Below are 23,133 nucleotides of genomic sequence, written 5' to 3' on the forward strand. Positions count from 1 at the left end.
CTAGTAACACTGTGAACAAGGGAGAGAAGTACAAATCTGTGAGACAACATCATTTATTTAAGACATATTCTACCAGCCAAAGAAAATGAAGATTAAAAGAGACATGGAGAGAGCAATCCTTCCAAGACCACGCAGGTCTTGGAGGGATTGTGGTAAAGATGTTTGCAAGCCCGCAAATACGCTCGTCTGTAACAGCATAACGAAGGAGGGAAAGGACACGAAGAGAGAGCTGGAGAGGCAAGAAACATTCTGCAAACCAGAACCTCTCAACACTGCAAAGACCAACACTCAGGCAGGAAATAGTGCCAAGAGAAGGAAGAAGAAGAGACACTGTCAAGTAGATCATAAGGAGGTGCAAGTAACGCAGAAAATCAGTAAGAACAACATCACAGCTGAGCTCCAGGCAGAGAAGCAGAAGAACAAGGCTCTCCAAGAAGAACTGGACAGGATTGGCGTGGTCAGACAGCAGGGTGAGAGCCTTCGCCGTCAGCTGGAGAAGGAACGCCAGCAGAAGGAGCTCCTTCAGAAAGATTTGCAAGAGCTCCAACAAACATATGCAGTCAGCCAGCAGAAGTTCACTGCTGAGCTAAAGGAGGAGAAGGAGAAGAACAAGCATCTCATAGAAGAACTGAAGAGAACAACCATTGTCAGACAGCAGGCTGAAAGCCTTCGCTGTCAGCTGGAGAAGGAACTCCAGCAGAAGGAGCTCCTTCAGAAAGATTACCAAGAGCTCCAACAAATATATGCAGCCAGCCAGCAGAAGTTCACTGCTGAGCTAAAGGAGGAGAAGGAGAAGAACAAGCATCTCCAGGAAGAACTGAAGAAGATCTATGTGGTGGGCCAAAAGATTGAAGCTGATCTCATCACCACGAGACAGCAGGCTGACACCCTTCAGTGTTCCCTCGACAAGGAAATCAAGTCTCACGCAGACACAGTGTCAGAGGGCTGGCGTGTGATCAACGCCTTGAGGGCTGAACAGGACGCTCTTCGCCAAAAGATGGCGGAGGGGACGAATCTGTGGCAGCAACATGTCTTTCAGAGGGAGAGATCGTTCGGGAAAGAAGTGGGGGAGCTGAAAACACAGCTCAGCGCTCAGATCTCACTCAACCTTGAGCTTTCCACAGAGCTCCAGGCGGAGAGAGAAGACGGGCGACCTCCCCGGAAAAAGGACAGGCGTGAGGAGAAGCCTGAGAATGAAGCACAAAGGGATCCCTCCCTAATGCACCCGCTTTCAAACCCATGAAAGAAGCTCAATGCGCTGAGGAGAAGCCGTCAGCCACCACTGCTACATCCACCCTGAAATCCATGGAGGAGGATGAAGATGATGATGATAAGAAGCTCCCAGAGACAACAAAATCCACAAACCACAGAAGAAGGAGACAAATCAGAAAGGACAGGAGAGAAATAATCAATAATAAATCAATAATCAATAAATCAATAAACAACCAAAAAAACTGTAAAGAAAATTAGATTCCTGCAATATTATTTGTTTTATATTATATTATTTAATATATTTGTTCGTATATTTGTTCATTTATTTGTATAGCTGTGATAAAGCTTTCATTTATGAAGAACTCGGTTATTTGAGTTTGTGCGTATACAGCACTGCGGACAAGTCTGGGCCAGACGTACGTGTGTTTTATGTCCAGATATTCTTTCGAAAAATGACTAAATGGTCGATTTAAAAAGACACTGTCCGGCAGGCTGCGACTCAGAGAACTCCCGAGACCTTCCTGAGTCCAAATAAGAAGAAGAAGAAGAAGAAGAAGAAGAAGAAGAAGAAGAAGAAGAAGAAACGTGCGGGATAGTAATAAGTGACTCGCGACGTTGCCCGTGTCCCTAATTATAATGCTATTATCTATTATCTTATTACACTGGGGTACACCTTCTTTTCACATTACTCTTGCAGTCACAGTATAAAGAAAATCATGTTTTGCTTCCTTTTTATAAAGTGAAAAATTCATTTTCAATCCCAGTAAAGGACGCAGAGTTTGTCTGGAGCTTGAGGGGACAGTAGAAACGGGTGAACCACATCAGATGAGTGGATCTGGATTTTCTTTCAACCAAGTTATCACAGCCGTACAGAGTATTGGTAGGCGTCCTCTGTACCAACTCAAAATTGCATCACTGGGTGAGGCTTAAGGCTTGGCTAATCTAAATGATAACCTATTACACAACTCTTTTTAAATGCTGAGTTGTACTCAAAATGACGAACGTATCTTCATATGCAACGGTGAACTGCTCTTTCATCTATACTCTTTCCACTGAGTGACTTAACTTTCATACAAAATATCTATTCTAGCCTGTTCTATTCTGCTGTCACTGTGGTAAATATATTTAGGTTGGTCAGTGGAAAACCTGGAAATGGTCATAAATCCTTGGTAAAGATGATTTTTACGCTCCAGGCTGAGTTATTCCTTATACAAATGGACTCCCTGCACTGTTTGTCTGTCTGTAGCCTTTTCCAGTAGAAGCTCCATCTTTGTTTTAGAGGCTACTTTATCATGGGGACACATTATATTAGAGCTTCATTATCATATGCAGAGAATTAGGGAGACTAAACATAGCTTTTCCTAACACTACACTTTAACACACCTGAGTACAACAGTAACTATGGACTATATTATTTATGTCTGTGACAAGCACACTGAAAAACTTGAGGAAAAAAAGGCTGATGAGGCAGCAGAGCGAAAAAAGATGGAATAATAAGAAAATAAAAATGGCACGGTACACATGTGGACATGGAATTTATCTTTAGTTAAAAAACATCTTTGTACAGGGTCTCTAGAGTTTACAAAAGGCTGAGCACACATACAGTACAGAAGTAGAACGTTTACGGTAGACACTCATCCAGACACAAATATACCACAACTAATAAATACAGACAAATATTTTATACAGCATTTACAGAATACAAGGGAGCTACATATTACATATTAAATAACAAATCTCATCAGTGAATCATTTGCAGGAATTTGTTTTTCAGGTTTTAAAATATACTGAAGGTACCACTCAATAACACTGACAACATTCTGGGCGTTTGCATGCAGCTCCATCTAAACAACTTTATCATGGCATAGCGAGGAATTAGGGCTGGGTATCAAACCTAAATACGTCTTTGAGTAGAGAGTAAATTCTGTCAGCAGAATATGGAATACAATAGCACTAAGTTGGCTCTAGATGCATAACCAGATTCACAGGATTGCTTAATTATTCTTTTGTAAGATTGAGATTGTAATTTCATTAGTTTATGCTATATTTTATTAACCCTCTTGTTTTGTTGATGTTGTATTTGCATCCTCATTGTTTCTAGTCACACAGACATCAGCGCCGTACATGTGAAGTATCATCTTCGTATTCAATTTGCAACAGTTCCAATGGTGATGCCGATGGGAAGTCCTTTGTTTGCAGCTATGGGTGATTAGGACTTCTTTCTAAGGTCTACCATACCTTTGGTGTCATTGTAGCATTAATCAATTTCGAGGTTTCTGTTCTCTTTGATGCACACAACTGCATTTTTATGGACTGTGCTGATAACACCAATCATAAATAAGGTCTACGAGACCTTGAATAGAAATTTGGCATAATTGTCTGCAGAGGACTTCTGAAAAGCTATTCAAATTCAAAACCACGTTTTCAAGCAGTTCAGATGAAATAAAGATAAAGATAAAGAATGTTAAATGTACTTAAATGAGCTGTTAAGGAGGCCCCTGGGTCCCTAGGACTCCAAACAGAACAGGTAAAGGAAAACTTGTGAGATGACCATAAAAGCCTAATCTAACATTAAGCCACATAAGGACAATGGCTGCTGCTTTACTTATATTACATAGGTCAAGACAGAAGCACATTGCTCTGGCAAGTCTATTATCATCTGATATAACATTTAATGCATTTTTTGAAGAAACTACTTTTGGTGTAAAAGCTGTTGTCAGTGTTTAGGTTCTGGCTCCAAACTTCATGGATTAGCCCGAAGCCTGGCATGGCTCTCAGCAGAGTACATTTTTAAAAAATGTTCTACCCATACACAGATATATAGGTAATGGTGTAGCTAATGTGTCTGCATGCCATTATGATGTATGAAGTGGTGAGATTTATCTCTTAGCTGGGAGTCAGTAATACAGTATGTGCTACAGCATCTGCAGCAGCTTTAACGGAAAAAAGCCCAGTCCTTTGTAAGATACTGCAGGGAGGGATTAAAATTGCTGCTACTTGTTATGGAGAAGTCATCATGAAGCTGGCGAGGCTACACTTGTCATTAGTTTTCACCGGCCTGTGGATTCTTGATCATCTTGAGTTTGGGAGACTTGGTTCATGCAAGATGATTGGCTGCCTAGCCTCACTGCCTCTCAATGATTGGTTGTTTATGTTGATGGTTCCTCTGCCTGGGTCCTGAAAGGGAAAGTAAAAACTTGATTGGTTAACAGTTTATCTTCTAAAATCCAGAGCACAGAACTTCATATTTTTAAGGACAACTTGTGCATCTTGCCATGCAGGATATTAAATAATCAAGTTATGATTTGTTTGTGTGACAATCAACCAAACAAGGACTTTTGAATCCTTGTTGGTGCATTTTACCTTCCACACCCACACAGGTGTTTTCTGTTAGTCTGGCTGTTTGGGCCTCAGGTCAGAATGAAGCTGGGCAGAGCTGGGAATGTCATAAAACTCTAGATTCTTATAATGATTTAAGTAGCATAAGTTGTCCAACAATAACCAGTACAACAAAGCTAACAGGGGCATATGTCAATCAAGCACTGTATGTGCCCACACAGTCCTGAGAAGAGATCTAATCAGGTATGACAAGTCAAAAAGTCAAGAAAAAAGAACAAAACAGCCATATTCTTGTGTTTGCTATCCATTCCAAGGTCAAGGTAACTTTATTGATACCCGTAGGTAGATTTGTTTTGCAGTCTGGAGAGGGCATCTCAAACATTATACACAACATTCAGAAACACAGGACACATACAGGAGACAGATTAGCAGCAGACATTGACAGGTACTCCCAGCAGCTCACTGATCATGGTTAAAAGACTAAAATAAATAAATAAAATAAATAAAAGTCATTAAATATCACAAAAAATGCCAATATAAGACCTGTTAAGAGCATGCTAAGAAAACATAAGAGCATGATCCAAGGGACAGTAAAACAATGATAAATAAATAAGTAAATAAATAAGTAAGCAAGTTAAGACCACATTAAAATAGGACAGACCTCCTATTTAAAAGAGAAACCGCAGCAGGAACAAAGCTGTTCCTGCAGCGAGTGGTCCTAACTCTCGGGACTATGAGTCTCCTTTTTGACCGTAGCAGCTGGAACTCACTTGCCAGGGGATGGGAGTCGTCAGTGGAGATGGAGCTGGCCAGTCGCTGTACCTGCCTAGTATACAGCGACTGTAGGCACAGCTGTGACTCCCCAATGAGCCGACCAGACCATTTAATAATCTGGTTCAGTGAGTTCCTTTCTTTTAAGGGCAGGTTTCCAAACCATGACACAAGTGAAAAAGTTAAAACCGACTCAATAAAAGCACGATAAAAAAGTGTCATCATGGTCATATCAATGTGGAAGCGGGACAACTTCCGCAGACAGAATAGACGCTGGTGTCCCTTCCTGCTCACAGCTTCACAATTCAATTTAAAATTCAAAGTGGAGTCGATGATAGTCCCAAGATACTTATAAGATTGCACTTGCTCAATGGCTTGTCTCTTGATTGTGATGAGTTCAGGTGTATTGGCATTTTTCCTAAAATCAATGGCCATGTCTTTTGTTTTGGCTTCATTGACCTGTAGGTGTGAGTCCTCACACCACTTGACAAAGTTGTCAACGACAGGGCCGTGACTGTTTTCTGTTCCTTGGAGCAGGCTAACAATAACCGAATCATCTGCGTATTTTAAAATGAAACGGTTCTTAAAAGTGCTCTGACACATATTAGTGTACAGTATAAATAACAAGGGTGAGAGCACGCACCCTTGTGGTGAGCCAGTGGAGGAGCACACCTTGTCAGATAAAAAGCCATTAACTCTGACCCTCTGTGTCCTGTTTGTTAAAAAATCTCAAATCCAGCCCACAAGGTTATTGCTCAAGTTAAAATGCTCTAAAAGTCTCTGTGTTAAAATGTGCGGTTGAATTGTGTAAAAAGCAGAGGAGAAGTCAATGAATAGAAGACGTGCGTGACACCCACTCCCTTCGAGGTGTTTAAAAAGCCAGTTAAAGAGAGTGAGTGTGGCATCCTCTACTCCCCCTTTCGGCCTGTAGGCGAACTGCAATTGATCGATTGCATTCTCTGTGTTTTTGAGAATTTCTAGACCAACTAGTTTTTCAAAGACTTTCATAATTGTTGAAGTCAGAGCCACCGGCCTAAAATCATTCAGTGTCTTGGGGCGACTGGATTTGGGGATTCCTGCGTATAATTTGAAGAGTTACATGAGTGCTGGAGCCTGTCACAGCTTGCATTTAGTTGGGACAGGTCACCACCAAGACAGGGCAGACAGAGACAGATAGTCATTCACATCTTTATGCTATTTAGAGTCTTTAAAAGTAGAATGTGTAAAAACTGGCCACTTGTCGACTGCTCTTTCCTATAGCTATCTTTGGTTTAGGTACCTGGCTCAGGTAGCCATGCAGCCAGTGGCCCTATTAGCTCGCAGGAGTCGGCCCCAACTGAGAGCTCAGAGCACTGGGGGATTGTTGGTGTTTACCAACGGGCAACAGAACTGGGGTCCGTTTCACAAAGCAGGTTCAACAAACTCTGAGTGTAACCCTGAACTCTGAGTTGATCTACTCTGAGATAGGAAACTCTGAGTTTTCGATTCCACAACAGCAGAGTTGAGTTAGTTTGATTAACTCAGAGTAGGTTCACCTCGAGTTAAGCGCGTGCGCCGCAACTTTAAAAAAGACAGCATCAATGGAACCCCGATTTGAGGAGTCACCATGGCAACGGGGAAGCGGAAGGCTGCCTACTTCACGCCACTGGAAATTAGACATTTTAATGCGCTCATACTGCGAATATGAACACGTTTTTAGACAGAAGTCCAACACCGCTGCAGCTGCAAAGGAGAGGGAGACGGCGTGGGAGAACATTGCTGCTCGGGTCAATGCGTGAGTATAAATGTAGTCCTTTGAAATCACAATAATATTACAGGGCAAAACTGCTTGAATGGTTGCCTATTAATTTATTTCATTTAGGTGCAATCCCGCAGGGGAGAAGCGCACTTGGCAGCAGCTTAAAATGAAATATAAAAACATTGTTCAAACAGGTAAGACCTCTGCATGATCTCATGGAGGTAGCTCCCTCATTTTGATCATGTTTTACATTGTAAAGTAAATATTAAGTGGCTCCCTTTCATTGTAAAATTGGGTATATTGTGTATATTGTGTTCATATAATGTTTTTTTTTGTTTAAATAAAATTTAAAAATGAAAAAAGTGTTCTCATCTATATCATGTTATGTTAAATAATTAAGCCTATATTTAAACTGACACAGACTTTTACTCAGCTAACAGAAAGAAGGCAGATGCACGAAGAACGGGTGGTGGCCTAAAACCGATAACTGTCTGGAAAAGCAAGAACATCGTGGTCTGATAACTATCTCCCGACGAATATTTAATTCTCTGCGCAGTATCGCTGCACCTTCATCCACGGGATCATGATCAAAAGACGTTAACATGCCATGTTAACGAAAAAATTCACCACCTACTGTGCCTAATGGACTTCCCACTGACTGATATTTTTAATGATTTTTTTTAATAACAGACGGCAGAACTATGCCAAAACTCGTCTGCCGACTGAATGAATGAATGAGGAAATGAATGCGGTGTGTGGTTGAAAGAGGGCGGAGACACAGAGAAACTCGAGGTTCCTTGAGTAAAACCTGGTCCCGACCAGGTTAGGTTCATAGAGTCAGTTACTGCGGTAACTGACTCAGAGTTTAACTTACCTCTGTCTCTGAAACAGGCTTGAGTTACCCCTCTTTCTCTGGTTTGACTTACCTTCCTATGTGAAACGGAAAACTCAGAGTTTCCCTCATTTCAGGGTTAACATACTCAGAGTTTACAGTAAACCTGCTTTGTGAAACGGACCTCTGGGCTCAACAGGATCACAGTAAACATCGCCTGGAAAAACAGCGCCAACGTGATTGACAGTATCTCCAACCAGAAGTCTGATTCTGGTACAGATGAAGACACAGTAAGCTGGAGTAGGATCAGCGAGAGAAAGGTAGGTCATCACCACCAGGTAAAAGCAATGTCTAGCCCTGAAATATTTTTCCATCTATTTTCTAACATATCATCTATAAATAATATTTTCATGGAATACAGCCTTCGAGACCGAAGGACCGAAGTGCCGAGGCGACTGACAGGGGCTCCAACCATGTCTGGGGACGATGACGACACGGCAGGAGAGCTGTGGTCTGGAACAGCAGCAAGTGGAGGGTCTTTAAATAACATCAGAACTGTTACTTTTTCATGTTCTGTTTTTCTGGCCGTATCTTACCCATTGTATCTTTAACAGGGGGCAATAGGTTTTTATTGGGAAACCTAGAGTGCTTTTAATTTTACAACAGGTACACAAGTGTGCCTGCTAGCACACTGCTAGTTTGTGCAAGAGAAAAGAGCAAACAGGACAAATCTCGGTGTCATCCTAGATTCAGATCTAAGATTTAAGTCCTGCGTCAGCAAGATGACTTCACAACTTTACAAACATAGAAAAAGCATGAACATTTAGAAATATAAAACTGATTTATGCTTTTATTTCAAGGTCAATTTTCTGGAGGACATGGTTAGCTATCAAAACAGCCCTCCCAAAAAAACACTGAGGGTCCGTGTCATCCGGTTTCCTTTCTTCCACATCCTTTGTCTCTTTTCTGCTGGACCTTGTCTTGGGCCAGACAGCCTCCAGACACTTGACCAGTCAGCTGTCATAAAACCAGACAGTTCCCTTCCTGAACCCACCCCCGGAAGCGTGGCTCACGCTGGTGTCATGCTTCTAAGCAACCCAGCTCGTCATCCTCAGTGCTGCCTTGCTCATCGTCCTCAGCATGGTGGAGGTCCTGCCTGTCCTCCTGAGTGGCTCTGCCCTTCTGCTCTGCCTTCCAGTCACCTTTGACACCTGCTTCACCTTTCGGCTCTACCTCCCTTCTCCTATATTGCTTCTGTCCTGCCACCAGGCTGCCTGAGTGAGGTCTCCAGCCCCATCCCTGTCCAGCCCTCCATTCTTTAGCTCCCAGCCACTTGAACCTTGGTTTTAATTCTACAATATAACATTTTTTTTAGGTTGTGAATGTGGAATACTTGAGTTATATAAGGACAACATCTGATTCATGCTGCCCTGTTCTCTTCTGTGTTTTTATCTTTAATTTCTCTTATTCCTTCCTTACTGTATTTCCCGGTGCTTTGGTGTCCTGGTGTCTGGAAGGCTCGGCTGGTTGCAGGACCTTCACCCTCAGCTGTGATGGCCTGGACTTCCAGCCTGTAGAGACTGGCGGGGTGCAGGCCCGACACGATCAGAACATTATCATCCTGAAAGAGAAAGGACAAAGGAGTTTAAATGCTCAAGGTTTTGAATTTTTTGGCCAGCCCACTGGACTCTGAGATTTGCCTGCAAGAAAAATACAAATCTGACTCAGATATGGATTAAAATATTTGGAGTGCTAGTCGTGAATTAACACTAAAAAGGAAACAAACTGACAATGGAAATTTGACACACATGCAATCGACAAAATGTAAAGAACTAAATGAGAGTTTAGAAGGAAAATGACAAAGTTCTTTTTTATTAAATGTACAATTTTGGCCTGTTTATCTGTAGAGTCGGTAGAGTACTGTAAATCAGATTTTGTAACATATTTCTCGTTTTCAATTATCTTGCATAACAGTGCCTGCTATTAAAGAACAGTGAATTGCAAAAGCAAAATCAAAAGCCACCCTCACACACCAGGGCCATAGGAAGGTATTTCATAAATACTAATGTAGTGAGTCCAACCAACCTTCACCAATGTGTTTTAAACCTTCTTTATAAATTTTGATCCTTTGCACTGTTGGCCTAAAACAAGTCAAATGTAAATATTTCATTTCATTTTAATTTCATATTTTTTTTTTTTTTTTTTTTAAAGGACAACCCACAGCCAAAATGTATGTAATTGTACTGTTGGCTAATTTCCAACTGCAGTCCTTTGACAGGATATTTTGAAACCTATGAAGTGATAAAATAATGAACATTTGCTGTGAATATTTCAACTATTTAAACTTTAAACACATGTCTGAAAAATTGGTCGAAACTATGTTATTAAGAATTAATTCTAGGGAAAATAGGAATTTCTCTGAATGAAAACCTTCATACGTAAAGGTTTACTGATTTTTGGAAACTTTATCCTTCATTTGTTGTATGGTTGCCTGCAGACAAATTTCATGTTTTGGCATGTTCAGCCAATCTGCTGTATACTGACAGAAGAACTCTCTTGGTTCCACTCACAGTTATTTAGAATTAACTGACTGGAATTGTACAAATTGCACGCTCTGTATTTTACCCCAAATTTGTACCACCACATGTAGTTATTACCTGGAAACTTACTTCAAAATTATTAGGAAATTACATACCTCCAAAATAAATTATTATTTTAAACACCCCTTGGTTGCTATAACTCTAAAATCCCCAGAAAAAAAATGACAGAGGACACAAATGAAGGCTATTTCACCGTCTCTAATTTATGCATATTCGAGTTGTGGCACTGGTGGGTTTGTTCCCTTTTTAGTGAACATGCAGCCAAACCTTAACCAAACTCAAGATTTAAATACTACTGCAGTTTTTAACAGCACTAACCGGGGGTAGGATTTGGGACTGGGAGATGAGACTGTGAGGCAGTTTGTTGTTGTTGTGACGGTTGGTGGGGATGACCTCTGCCCAGGTCACCTGGTAACCAGTCAGCTGCTGGTGGGGTGAGGCAGTGGACAAATCCCAGCCAAAAATGGCTGTCATGTTGCTGCCCTGGACCTCAAAGGATGCTGTCAGGTTGGCTGCCTTCACCAGGACCTTCTGAGGGGACACTGCCCAAGGAATCACAGCCAGGGGTTAAATGAACGCAGGTGTTAGTATGATAAACAAATTCTAAATACATAAGAATTATAAAATTATAACAATCAAACATGGCTCTTGGGCTGATGCTCTTTTTACTGTGGACCTCAGTATGTGGGTTGGGTTCGTACTGTGTGACTGTGGGTTACAGTGTTGTGTTCATTTTTTGTTTTTGTTCTTTGATGGTGTTTTAAGTAAGCTGTATTTTCTAACTAAATGGTTATTAGTTATTTGGGGAAATTATATCAGATCAAACAGTGTTTGCAGTGTGCACCAGTGTCTTACACATACTGTATGTTTATTTTGTATGTCATGAAAGTACATCAATTAATCATGCAATAAATGGGGGCTGTGGGGGTGTGGGCTCAGGGGAAATAATATTCTGTGCTCAAGGAAAAACAAGAAAAACCTCAGGTTGTTACGACTTTAGAATAATGCGTTCATACAGTGTTAAAGATTTACCCCATTTCAGATGAGTGGAAATAAAACTTAAACTGTTTATCATGTTACATAGTTGCAATGGTTTGTTAACACATGATCCCAGATACAAACAAAGACTGTATAGAGTAACTCCTGTAGCTCAAGCAATTTGTCAGCTTTATTCTGTATGTCGTCTGCTCTGTTCATTTTACTGAGTTATAACTGTGAAAAATTAAGGGACTGATGTGAACATTTTTTCCAACTTGAATGCATTCAGAGTAGAGTCAGTACTATAAGATATCACACAGTGACATTTACAATTTAGTGAACAAGCAAACAAACAATATTTTGACTTGATAATAATATGATAATAATAAGATAATAAGACCTGAGTTTCCAGTTGTCTAACCTTTGTCTACAGGACAGGTCACGAGTTGTGGACTTTTGGCCTGGATGGTGGCACAGGAGGGAGTGGAGAAGCTGATGCTGTCGGTCAGAGGATGACTCTTCTTGCTGACTGGCTGCAGGACGACTTTATACCTGCAGGAGAACAGCAGCCCCTGCAGGCTGACAAAGCTCTCCTGGATCAGACGAAAGCAGAAAATGATCATGTCCTGTGAAAAGCTGTGGCTCTCAGTTCCCTTATGACATAAAAGGCAACTTCATTTTTTTACAATCTTGGTTGCAAAAACAGGCCGTTTAGAGGCTGATTCCCAAAACGCTAGAGCCAAGATTAAGTCACTTTTCACAGCAAGTAAGTTAACAATGATCATGCGTCATCAACAAGATTTACAAATGTGCTCTTTTCTATTCATAAAGTCTATTATGTGTCTTGCAAGTGTATTTTATATTGCCAGTGGCATTATATACCCATCATTTATTTGATATTCATATTTATGAAGACAATGTTGTTTTGTTTTAATATGTTACCTGTGTGCTCGTCTTCTCCATGGGTCTGGTCTGGTTGTGTCCACAATACTCTGGCCCCCACTGGATTCTGTAGAATTCTACTGTAGGATCTATACAAACAACAAGAGCTTACAACGCTGTTCTGTAACAGCAGGTCTACAACAATGAATGGATCTTCATAAAATCAGGTTGATATCAATTTCCTTTCTCAGACAGAGGGGGTCTTGGATATGTAGCTCCATTAAAAGAGCAACTCTTATACTGTAAATCCACAGCAGTTTAACCACTGTAACCGCTAGCTAGCTACGACTCTGCCAATGGGCAAGATGGCAAAAAAAACATATTTCTGCCCAAATTGGTGACTGTTGGCTCAATTGACACCGCGCCATCCATAAATAAAATGCATTTGTGCTGCAGCATGATTACAGATGATCAGTGTGTACATACCCATGCTGCTCTGCCAGTAAACATGAACCTGGAGCTGCCCGTCCTGATAGAATGGTGTCCCTACATCCAGAGTGTCACCTGTAGGGTTTCTTGGAACAGCACTGGTGGCTTCAAAACAGATAAAATATAATTAGAATTTGTGGATGGGACATGGCCTATCCTTCGATATGGCCGGCCAATATAGAGAATTAAATACACCCAATGTAAATGATCAAGATCAGTGATCAATAATGATATGATCTTTACTGTACATGAGACATGATGAAACCTGCTTATTCTGATACCCAAGACTCAGTTTCTTACAGTGGGGACAGTCTTTTTTCATCTTTGCCATAACAAAAAGATGCTGAAAAACTGATTTATGCCTTTATTTCTTCTTTGATTTTAACAGCCGCAGGATTCTCAAATGACTCTAGCAATCACAGACCATTTGATCATCTGCACTGGCTTCCTTTAACATTCAGAACTGATTTTAAGGGCCTTCTCCTTGAACACAAAGCCCTTAATGGGCAAGGACCAAGCTAAACTGCTAAATCCCTTGCTCACTATTTGCCTTCATAAACACTGTGATCATCTGCTGCTGGTCTATTGAAGGTTCCCAGCCGCAGCAGAGAGAAAATCTGGGATGCAGCCTTTGTCAGTGATGCCCCAGAGCACTAGAACACACAACCTAAAGATATCAGGGAAGCTACCTAGCTAAATATTCCTGATACAGGCCTGAAATTTTAGCGCTTGGCTCTCACTTATGCACCGCTGTACTTCTTTTAAATTGTTGTATTTTACTTTATTTCATGCATTCTATGTACGCTGCTTTTAACTTCATTTTATTATTATTATTCAGTGGTTTTGTTTTCCATGTTATGTTATTCATTATCTTTACTTTTATCCCTTTTCTGTCTTAATTTCACAGCTATTATCAAGTGGGTTTTGTTCTTCATCTCATTTCAAATTAATGTTCTGTCCCTGTTTTTATGTTCATTCTATGTCTGTTTTGTGTGAAGCACTTAGGGCATGTGATTTCTTTGTTGTAAAGCATTTTTTTTTTAGAAAAGGTGCAATAGAAATAAAGTTTATTATCATTATTATTATAAAAATAAAGACATACTGCGCTGTGTGGTGAAGTGGAGGATGGCTCGGGGTCCTTTCAGCTGAGTTTGTCCCCAGTAGGACACAGCCTGGACCTCCACACTGTAGCTCCTGTTAGACCGCATGCTGTCCAGCTCCACCTGGCTCTACACACACACACACACACACACACACACACACACACACACACACACACACACACACACACACACACACACACGTGACCATGCAGGAAAGTTGACACAACACCAGAATATAAAATGAGATTGGAGCTACCTGTATTCATAAAAATATAATTCATTCATTGTTTTGGTCACTGAAAGGTGTAAAAATCCTCACTCGATGGAGATGGCTGAAAATGCTACTGTGTGTCTACAACAGGCATCAAGAAAAATTATGCTGACCTATGAAGATCTGTTGCAAGATCTTAGTCTTGCATGTGAAAATAATTTTTAATAATCAGCCCAAAGTCTGTCAACAAACACACATGGGACTTCTACTTTTCTTTCAGTTTGGTATGTTAAAGTACACAAAGTACCACAGGACCCATGAGCCACAAAGGTCATTGCCACCCATCCACACCCTGGTTCTGTTAAAGGTTTCTGCCTGTTAAAAGGACATTTTTCCTCACTACCGTCAGCAAGTGCCTACTCATTGGGAATTGTTGGGTCTCTTGTCTTGTCTACAAGAAGAAGTCTCATGAGATAACTAACTAACTCAAATTTTATTTAACTGCTATATGGCAAATATTCCATATAAAGCTGGGAAGTCAGAGTTAAGTGGGTTTATTAAAGACAGTGAATCTTTTATTTGGTCCATTATTTCATTTGTCTTAACTGTTACTTGCACTCCTTCGCTTGTTGCAGAATATAGTTTAAGCAGGAAGGAAAATCAGTCATATGTAGCTCAGTCTAAAGGACACTCACGCTTAGTGTCACAACACTTTTAGAACACTGTAGCATCTGTCAGTCCTCACCTCTCTGACTGTCTTCCTTCTCTTGGTCAGGGATGAAGCAGTGGGTTGTCCAAGTGCAGTCCAGCTCCAACTGACCTTATAGTGGTGGACGGAAACATCCAGGTCCGCAGGCATGCTCCACTGGAGCCTGGCAGAGACCACCCTGCCGGGGCCAAAGCTCATACTGGCCACTCTCAGCTCAGTGGGAGCTGGAGGATTGGACGGGTCTGAGGGTGAGGGGATGTGGTTGATATCCATTCATATGCAGTCATTGCTTAATATTACATACTGATATTGAAAAACTGATGCTGATGCTGAAAATACAGGGAACATATGAGGGCACAGCCTCCAATATTACAGCAGCTGTGATGCAGACAGTCCAAGGTGAGCGAAGGCAGCTCTTGCTGTCATGAACATGTCTGAGGTGATTATGGCTGAGCTTTTTTGAACTTTTCCATGAAGCAGACATAGAAAAATAATTAACTATCTCCCCCCAACTCCCTCAAAGAGCAGAGATTTTTCCACTAAATCTATGACCATTTGCTATAAATGGTCAATTTTATGATGAAGCGTCTCTGACTGAAAGAATATTTATGATAATAGTTAGCTAAAGTTGATATATTATATATATCTGCTTGTCAAAGTGTCTTTGAGCAATATACTGAACCCCAAATTGCTCCCAGTGCTGTGCCATCAGTGTGTGAGTGTTTGTGAATGATGGTGTATGAATGTGTGTAAATGGGCGAATGCTGGCTTCTCTTGTCAAGCGCTTTGAGTTGCCGGTGAAGACAGCTAAATACATTTCTCTGCCAATACAATCTATGCTTTCAAGGATACTTGCTTTCATAATTACAGTTATACAAGAACAAACAAGCACTCTCTTGCACACATACTGTATATAGACATACACACACACAGAGGGTGTCTGTCTGACCTCTGCTGGACTGAATGTGTCTGCTGGGTGTGGTAAAACCTCTGGTCCCATGGGTGTTGACAGCTGCCACTCTGAACTGGTACCAGCGACCTGGCCGAATGTCAGAGAGCCTGGCTCCTGGGTCTGTGGTCTTTTGGGGGATCAGGTGGAGTGTTGGAGGAAGCAAGGCAAGAAATTAACCCATAGTGTCAGAAAGGAATAAAACATGCATAATCATCTAACAGTGTAGATGTAAAAAATGAGGAGCCACAGCTTCACAGACACATATTGTGACAGTCAGCTGGGGCATGTTCCAGCAAAACTGCATCAGAGCTAAATCTGACAACACGATAAACACACATACAGGCAAATGACAACACCTGTGCTGTATGCAGACAATTAGACACTAAAATGTGCAACAGGTCTTTACAGGGAACCGAAAATCTCAAGTTGTCAGTTGAGAAAATGCTGACTTAGTGAGAACTGAAAGCCAAAACGAGGAGAAGAAGAGGTGTTTTAGTATGGACGAATCCTGGAATTATGGGTTTGCCTGACATTTGCAGCACTATCAGTGTTGCTGTGTTTTCCAACAAACACCCACTATTTTTCTATAACACTCCTTCATCTTTTAATGGAGTAATGATTGACAGTAGGTATTTCTGGGGTATTGATGGTTTGGCTTTGTATGTAATCCAACCCAAAGATGACTGAGATCTCCTCAGTTCATCAGTGCAGCATCACTACCTTAACCCTCAATCAAATCCTTATTCAAAGCAACAGGTTTATTAGTTATGCCATAAAACCTCTTGAAAACAGAAAGCACACTGCCACAGCCACTTTTGATAGTTGTGCCTCAGTCACAGAGCTAAAGAAGTCAACAAGGTTTTTATTGATACTGTCAGAAAAAAAAGAAAATTTAAATTTGGCCAGCTGGGAACTACAGTACAGTGAGTGCACCTGTGATTACATGAACGTCCATAGATTTTTTCACAACTGGTATTGAACCATGGATTGGGTGCACTGTACTAACCTGTGCAACCACCTGCCAGGAGGTGGCAGTGTCCTCACTGGGCTGGATGCCAAAGTTCCATCTGCTCTGCAGGACATACACAACGGGCTCAGCTGTGATGTTTAAGCGGGAGGACCAGCGCACCTCCAACTGGCCAGAGGAGAGTTCTTCAAATCCCAGCTCCTTTCTTGGCTTTAGGGGAGCACCTAGGAGACCAAAATGATCCTCTTTTCAAACCATGAAATAACCATCCACCAGTGGTAGAATAGAATAAAACTAAGGGAATCGTTTGTGAGCCTACAGTCAGTTTATTATACATATGCTCTCAACCTGTTCATGATTGATGTAGCACTTCTTCAAATTAATTTATCCTCTGAATACCACACCTATACCTATCTGATGTTTTACAAAAGGTCAAGATCAGCTTGGTGAGTCAGCAAACTGATTATGTGTCAAACTGTTGTGATTAGAATTAGTCTTTTTCTGCGTCCCTCCCATCTACTGTAATTCTCAGCATAATATATGTCCAAGAGAAGACAGCGAGGACATCGAGTTCTCAGTCAGGTCAGTCAGCATGCCCCAGGGCTGTAGGGATGTCCGGCTTCGCTCAATACCAATGAGTGAAAAAGCAAAACGATTTTCCCCACATCAGTTCTTTCCTATCAGTGAACATATTGCTGCTCAGATCTCTTTGATCCATCTCCTGATAATTGAGGCCTAAGTAGAGCAAGCTCCACCTGACTCAGACTCAGAGCAGCACGGCGGCACACTATTTGTTAGCAAGAAATTTTCCACCCTCAGTAACTTCATTTATTTGAGAAATGGCCCAAGGCAGGCTGGGATGAATAAGAATAATAACACCACAGCACTTTTCTGACAATAGATGCAGGTTTATTGTTATTATTAATAGAAAACACTGATCAGCAGGTTTCACCAGCACAAGCATTTTCCATGTTCTGTCTCATCCCATCTTAACCCACTAGTTTTTGTGCCTAACCCAAACCAAACCTCAACTATAGAGGTGCTGCAGAGTGCTATACTCAAGGAACAAGTCGCAATTTTTGGGCTCTACTTACCCTTGTAAAGGTCTTTGGGAGACTGGCAGGTGTGGCCACAGCCGTTGGAACAGCATTTCTTCTGAGCGGAGCATTCTTGGTCATGATCACAGCTCTCCACGCAAGCCGCTGCAAGGCCACTGGTTTTCTCCGGAGGAGGACAGCTGCCCTGCTTCACTGCCAACACTGACTGAAGGAACTCACAGCTGGTCACACACTCCCAGTGCTTCTTGGGAAAGACTCGCTAAATGGGTTGGAGGGACAAGTTTACTTCTTTTCCCTTTAACTGTTTAGAATTTCAATGTGAACTACTTTTGTTTTCAGGGCTTCTAATGTTGCACTTTTTTTATTTAATAAGAAGGATTCTACGTAAGTTTGGAAAGGCTAAATGATGAAGTTCTTATTTGTTTGCTTAAATTTCTAGCATAAACCAGGCTTTCATTTCATGATTAGTGATACAAATGTGCAAGGTACTGAAGTGATTATCACATGTATTTTTTAGACATAAAAAAATATAATGTTGCTTAGATGCCTGTGACTGCTTGCAGTATAATATTCAGTATAATATTCCTTATAGAAATATCACGGAGGTGAACATAAAATATAAGCACCTGTACATTTAAATGGAATTATTACATAATGACAGCTTGGGATGTATCATTTATGAAATAGTTATTGAAATAAGAAAGCAAAATAATTAGGATGGTCTGGATATTCAAAAAGTGTCAGTTTTATCTGATTAATCCAGGATTTCAAGCAAGCATAACACAACATCCATGCATGAATTTGAGAATACAAAACGTGAAAATATTTGAATGAGATCCAAAACATTTAGAAGGACATCTGGTTGAATTAACAACCCTGAAAGAACAATACTACTACATACTCGACAGGACAAATACATGGAAATTTGAGTGTAGTTGTCTTCTTGACCTGCTCATCCTGATCCTGGTTCTTTTTGTGCCTGTTCCAAAATCAATTTTTAGACTTTTGTCTTTGCTGAAAGTTCAGTCACTTTAATTCCTCAAAGTATAATTGTTGATGCAGACGTTTTTTTTTCTAAAACAATACACAGTGTTTAAGGAGGCCTAATGAGACATTATGCCTCCTGTTATTGCATAACATAACGTTACTCTTTGGTGATGCGGCATTACCGTATGCACAGTAACTATTAGCATACACATAGCTGTCTTCAGCTAGCCAGACAAAAGTTGCTATTGTTCCCTTCACAAGTTAGAAGGTCGTTTTCATAGTCTTGTGTTTAATAATGAGACCGCTGTTAATCATCGCTTTAACATATAAACCGTGTGAAGAATGGAAAAGTAAGACATCAGCTCAGAGAAAAACCACACATCTTACCAAGTAGCAGGAGAAGGGCAGAATGCTTCCGGCAACAGGTGTCGCTAGCCGTGGGGGGAAGGACTAGGATACTTTCACAATAAGACAAAAAGATATTACACTAATATGAGATGGCATTGCAAACGTAGTGGTACCTTAAAAACCGTAAAAAAAATAAAAAATAAAATAAAATAAATGCATTTAGGACAAAGCAGGATACAGATATTAAAAATAACAATAAAATACTTTTTAATCACTGAATCCTGCAGCCAAAAATAAGAAGAAAAGCATTAGATCATATATGTAAAAGATTTGACCCCTCGCAATTTTTAATAACCTGAGCTACTGTATATTGTAGGCTATAGTTAAAAAGCAGGAAGCAAAGATTAAAACAAAAGAGTTGCCTGATCACAAAAATGCCTGAATCCGCAGCAGAAAAGAAGAATAAAAGCATATGACGAGGAAGCCTGCAATTGATTCGGGATTGACATCAAAAGAAAAACAAAAAAATAACAGTAATACCTGATGATGGAGAATGTCGTATTTAGTTGCTCCCAAGGCTCAGAAATTAAATAAAATCCAACTCCTCCTATATGCCGTGGCATGTGATTGCCGTGCTTGGACGCACGAAATAAACTTTCCATTAAAATACATTAGTTTGAAATCCGTTCTGGGTAGCACGAGAAAAGTGAGGATATCATGGCGGTACGCACGAAACAATAGATTAATTAACGTGACAGTTTCACGACTTTCTGTGAGACTGGGTTGCAACCTCCTGCAGCTGCTGCTCCAGCTGGTTCACCTGCATCTGCAGTCTCTTCTGAGTCTCAGCCATCTCGCTCTTCTCCAGGTGCTGGATGTTTTCCACCTGTTCCACCTGGGACTCCACGCTCGTCTCTTTGGGGGAGACATCAGATTCACCTGATGCGCTGCTCTCACTGCTGCTTTTCTCTTCCAGACGCCGCTCCAGTCCACGTATTTCTTTTTCTAAGTCGGTCACAGTGTACACGTGTGTGCGCTTCGCATGCCGGAGTTGATCCCTTTCAAACCAGGCGCGGTTCAACTGGACTCTCAGAAAGTTGTTCTGGTGGCGACTTTGCTCAAGAGCAGATTGCAGACGGAGAAATTCTCCGGGAACTTTTAGTGTGATGATTATAAATGTTAGGACATAAGCACCAAACCAACGTATGTGTTTTTCTAATGATTTTATGAGATTTACTGCTACCAATGTAGGTAACACTGTTATTGTGAGGATAAATATTGAAATATTTACATTAAGCATCTGTGTTTAAAATAACCAGATCCTGAAATGTAGATCAGTGCCTCTTGGGAGGGAAACAGCTATTAACATCGGTGTGTAATCATAATAATCAATTCAAGAAATGCGCGACCAAACCCAAAGTGTTTAAATGTGTTAATAATTAAATCGTGTTCGATAGAGTCGAACGCTTTATGGAAGTCCAGAAACAACATGAAACCATCATCCTTAATTAGGTGATTAAGGATGTATCATGTGTATCATTTTCTAGCCCCCATATAGAGCCAGAAAATGATACACACGCTATTCACCACTAACCTCGTTTTATTCCAATTGAAATTCATTTAGTGAAGGCTTCAAACCAGAAATCAGAAATCTTTTCAATTAGTGCAATGAGGAAAAATGCATCGGATGGAGGTCAGAGTGGTCTAACTTTTTGAAGTGTGACAACTCTGGATGTATTTAGAGGGAGTGTTGATATTGGTTTGGACAAAACTGCATTTAAACTAGTCAGTGGCATCTGAAAGACAGTCAGGCAGCAGGTTAATCATTTATAATGTTAACGTATATGGTCGTTTTTCCCGTATTAATAATGTCTCCCTCTCTGCTGTTTATTTGGTCTGTTGAAATGAGTGGCAGTATGGCGTTAGCTTACTGAAAAAAGGCAGCTAATCGTGTTGCAAAGCTGAGACAAACCTGAGTGAAATGTGATTAATAAATCATTGAAAGTTGACAGTGGAGTGTGTCGGTGTAAAAGCGCCTCTCGGGTGGAAACCTGTCAGTATGTGTCGCCCCCCAGTGGCTGCACCTGCTCTCTGCACCCACTCGCCTCATTTTTCATTTCTGAGGGACATAAACACAGAACAGACTTCTTTCTGCTGCCAGAGGCCGTTCAAATACCTGCAGCAGGAGGGAGCGTCATCACAACACGTCTGAGGAGTTTGTCAGTCCTTCATTTTATATTTGTTCCATGAACATCTTATCGTCTACATACACACAACATAAGGGCACAGGCTGCCATTTACAAACTCATACAGACAAACTTAATCTCATTTGAAGTTTCATGTGAAACACTTCATACAGTACAGTACTGATTAGGAGATAGAAGTATGGAAACACTAGTGTAGGTGGGGCATTATCACAGGAAAGACATTAAAGGAAGCAAACAGTTTTTGACTGTGTCAGAGTGGCAGCGTTGCAGGCAGCATTTGGACAGGAAGAAACTGTTCAGAGAAAAACTTACCCATGAAGATCTATGGGCTGAGCTGTACTAAGGTGAGCATGAATACACTGTGTGGAAATAAATAGGTCACGGCACTCAAACAAGGTACTGGACATCACTTTTATTCTTTACTGAGAACACACACTCTCCATTTCTCCCTCTGTAGCTTGAACATTTTCTTTGATAGATGATGTGTTTACTGATTATTTTGACGTTGTATTTTCTTCACTGACAACATTATTTTGTGAGTTGGTTCATACAGGGCCTTTCTGGACAGTTTTATAATGTATATACAAAAGAAGAGACAATGAAAAACAAAAATAACAACACTGCTTCCTGTTCAGCAGGATTCACACCATTTACACCAGTGTCAAATTTTAAACACTAGGTTTTATTAAAGGTGATATCAGAGTTTCTCAATTGCCAAAACAAAGATATAAATACAGAAAAAAAAAAACAAATAAAAAGTGCAGATTCTGTTGAGGTCATCATTTTAAGACCTTTGTAAAGCCTCACCAGTGAGCATAACATGAAGTTGGCATGTCTATAACAGCTGAACGTGGTGATTTCCATGCTGCTCTTCACAAATTGATCGAGATCTGATGCTTTTGTGCGTTGATTCAATGCTGAGTGCAGCCAAACTCGATAGCCTCTTTTCTGTCCGGAAAATGCCGACATGCAAAAACAGTAAGCTGCATCTTTTGATTGTGGGTTTTCTAACCAGGGGTGAAGTTTGTAGCAGTCGCTGCGGGAGCTTCTTCCGGCTCCTCCTTGGGGGGGTCTGAGGGAAACTGCCTCTCGTTGGCTGCGCTGGTACCTCAAACCTGGACTTGGATACGTCTAGAGGATGGAGGGGGGGAAAGATTCAAAGTGCATTACATCTGAACTAATTATACAATATAACTAGCAAAAACATAATCAATTATAACCATCAGACTGTGTTAACATACACTAGCAGTTTAGCCTGGTGAATCAACAGAGGCTTTTGTAGCCTACTTTAAACCGAAAACGGCAGACCTAGCTAACATTACACGTATAGTTAGCAAAACAGCGTTCTTCAACTTCATTGTTATCATCTTAAAATCAGCATTGCAACTATACTGGTGTGCTTTAACTATAACTACATTTCTTAACAGATAGACATATGGATAGTTGCTCAGTTTTTACCTCTTTCCTCCGGTGTCTTCTTTCCTCGCGACTCCTGGCTCCCTCGGTTTTTCAAAACAAATCAGTCTCTTACTGCGCATGCGCTGCAGCCGCTGCGGCCTCATCTCCTGCTGCATTCAGCACAGTCAGACATTGGAGTTCCTTAATCGTAAATTTCAAATTCGTCGCGGCCACTTTTCTAATGCGTTACCCTGAGCGCTGCTTATCAATCAGTGTGAGATTAAAAACAGGTGTTATAACCTGTTCAGAGAGTTGTCAGTGGTGCAGTCCTTTTGTTTACGTTTGAAAAAAG

At 40.8% G+C, this 23,133-nt stretch overlaps 1 protein-coding gene across 1 annotated transcript; it reads right to left on the reverse strand.

Annotated features, from left to right (window-relative positions):
* Window positions 1-4,115: 4,115 nt before the first annotated feature.
* LOC121627126 (anosmin-1-like) lies at window positions 4,116-22,957 on the reverse strand. Its single transcript, XM_041965810.1, has 13 exons — window positions 22,842-22,957; window positions 19,997-20,288; window positions 17,878-18,100; window positions 16,823-17,007; window positions 15,814-15,943; window positions 14,901-15,106; window positions 13,944-14,070; window positions 12,839-12,946; window positions 12,413-12,501; window positions 11,892-12,063; window positions 10,811-11,034; window positions 9,372-9,513; window positions 4,116-4,389 (listed from the first exon to the last, which is right to left on the reverse strand). Exons 1-13 carry the CDS (start codon window positions 22,955-22,957, stop codon window positions 4,337-4,339), a joined length of 2,067 nt encoding a protein of 688 aa, XP_041821744.1. The 3' UTR covers window positions 4,116-4,336.
* Window positions 22,958-23,133: the final 176 nt, after the last annotated feature.

The sequence above is a fragment of the Chelmon rostratus genome, chromosome 24, assembly GCF_017976325.1.
Source record: "Chelmon rostratus isolate fCheRos1 chromosome 24, fCheRos1.pri, whole genome shotgun sequence".
In the NCBI taxonomy this organism is placed as follows: Eukaryota; Metazoa; Chordata; class Actinopteri; order Chaetodontiformes; family Chaetodontidae; genus Chelmon; species Chelmon rostratus.

Excerpts from the sequence above, each read along its gene's own strand:
- LOC121627126 (XM_041965810.1), bottom strand. The coding sequence starts at position 22,957 with ATGCAGCAGGAGATGAGGCCGCAGCGGCTGCAGCGCATGCGCAGTAAG. Across the intron at positions 20,289-22,841 it reads GAAGACACCGGAGGAAAGAG|TCGCCACCAGAACAACTTTC; the intron begins GTAAAAACTGAG and ends TCTTGAGCAAAG. Across the intron at positions 11,035-11,891 it reads GACCTGTCCTGTAGACAAAG|TGTCCCCTCAGAAGGTCCTG; the intron begins GTTAGACAACTG and ends TTCCTTGGGCAG.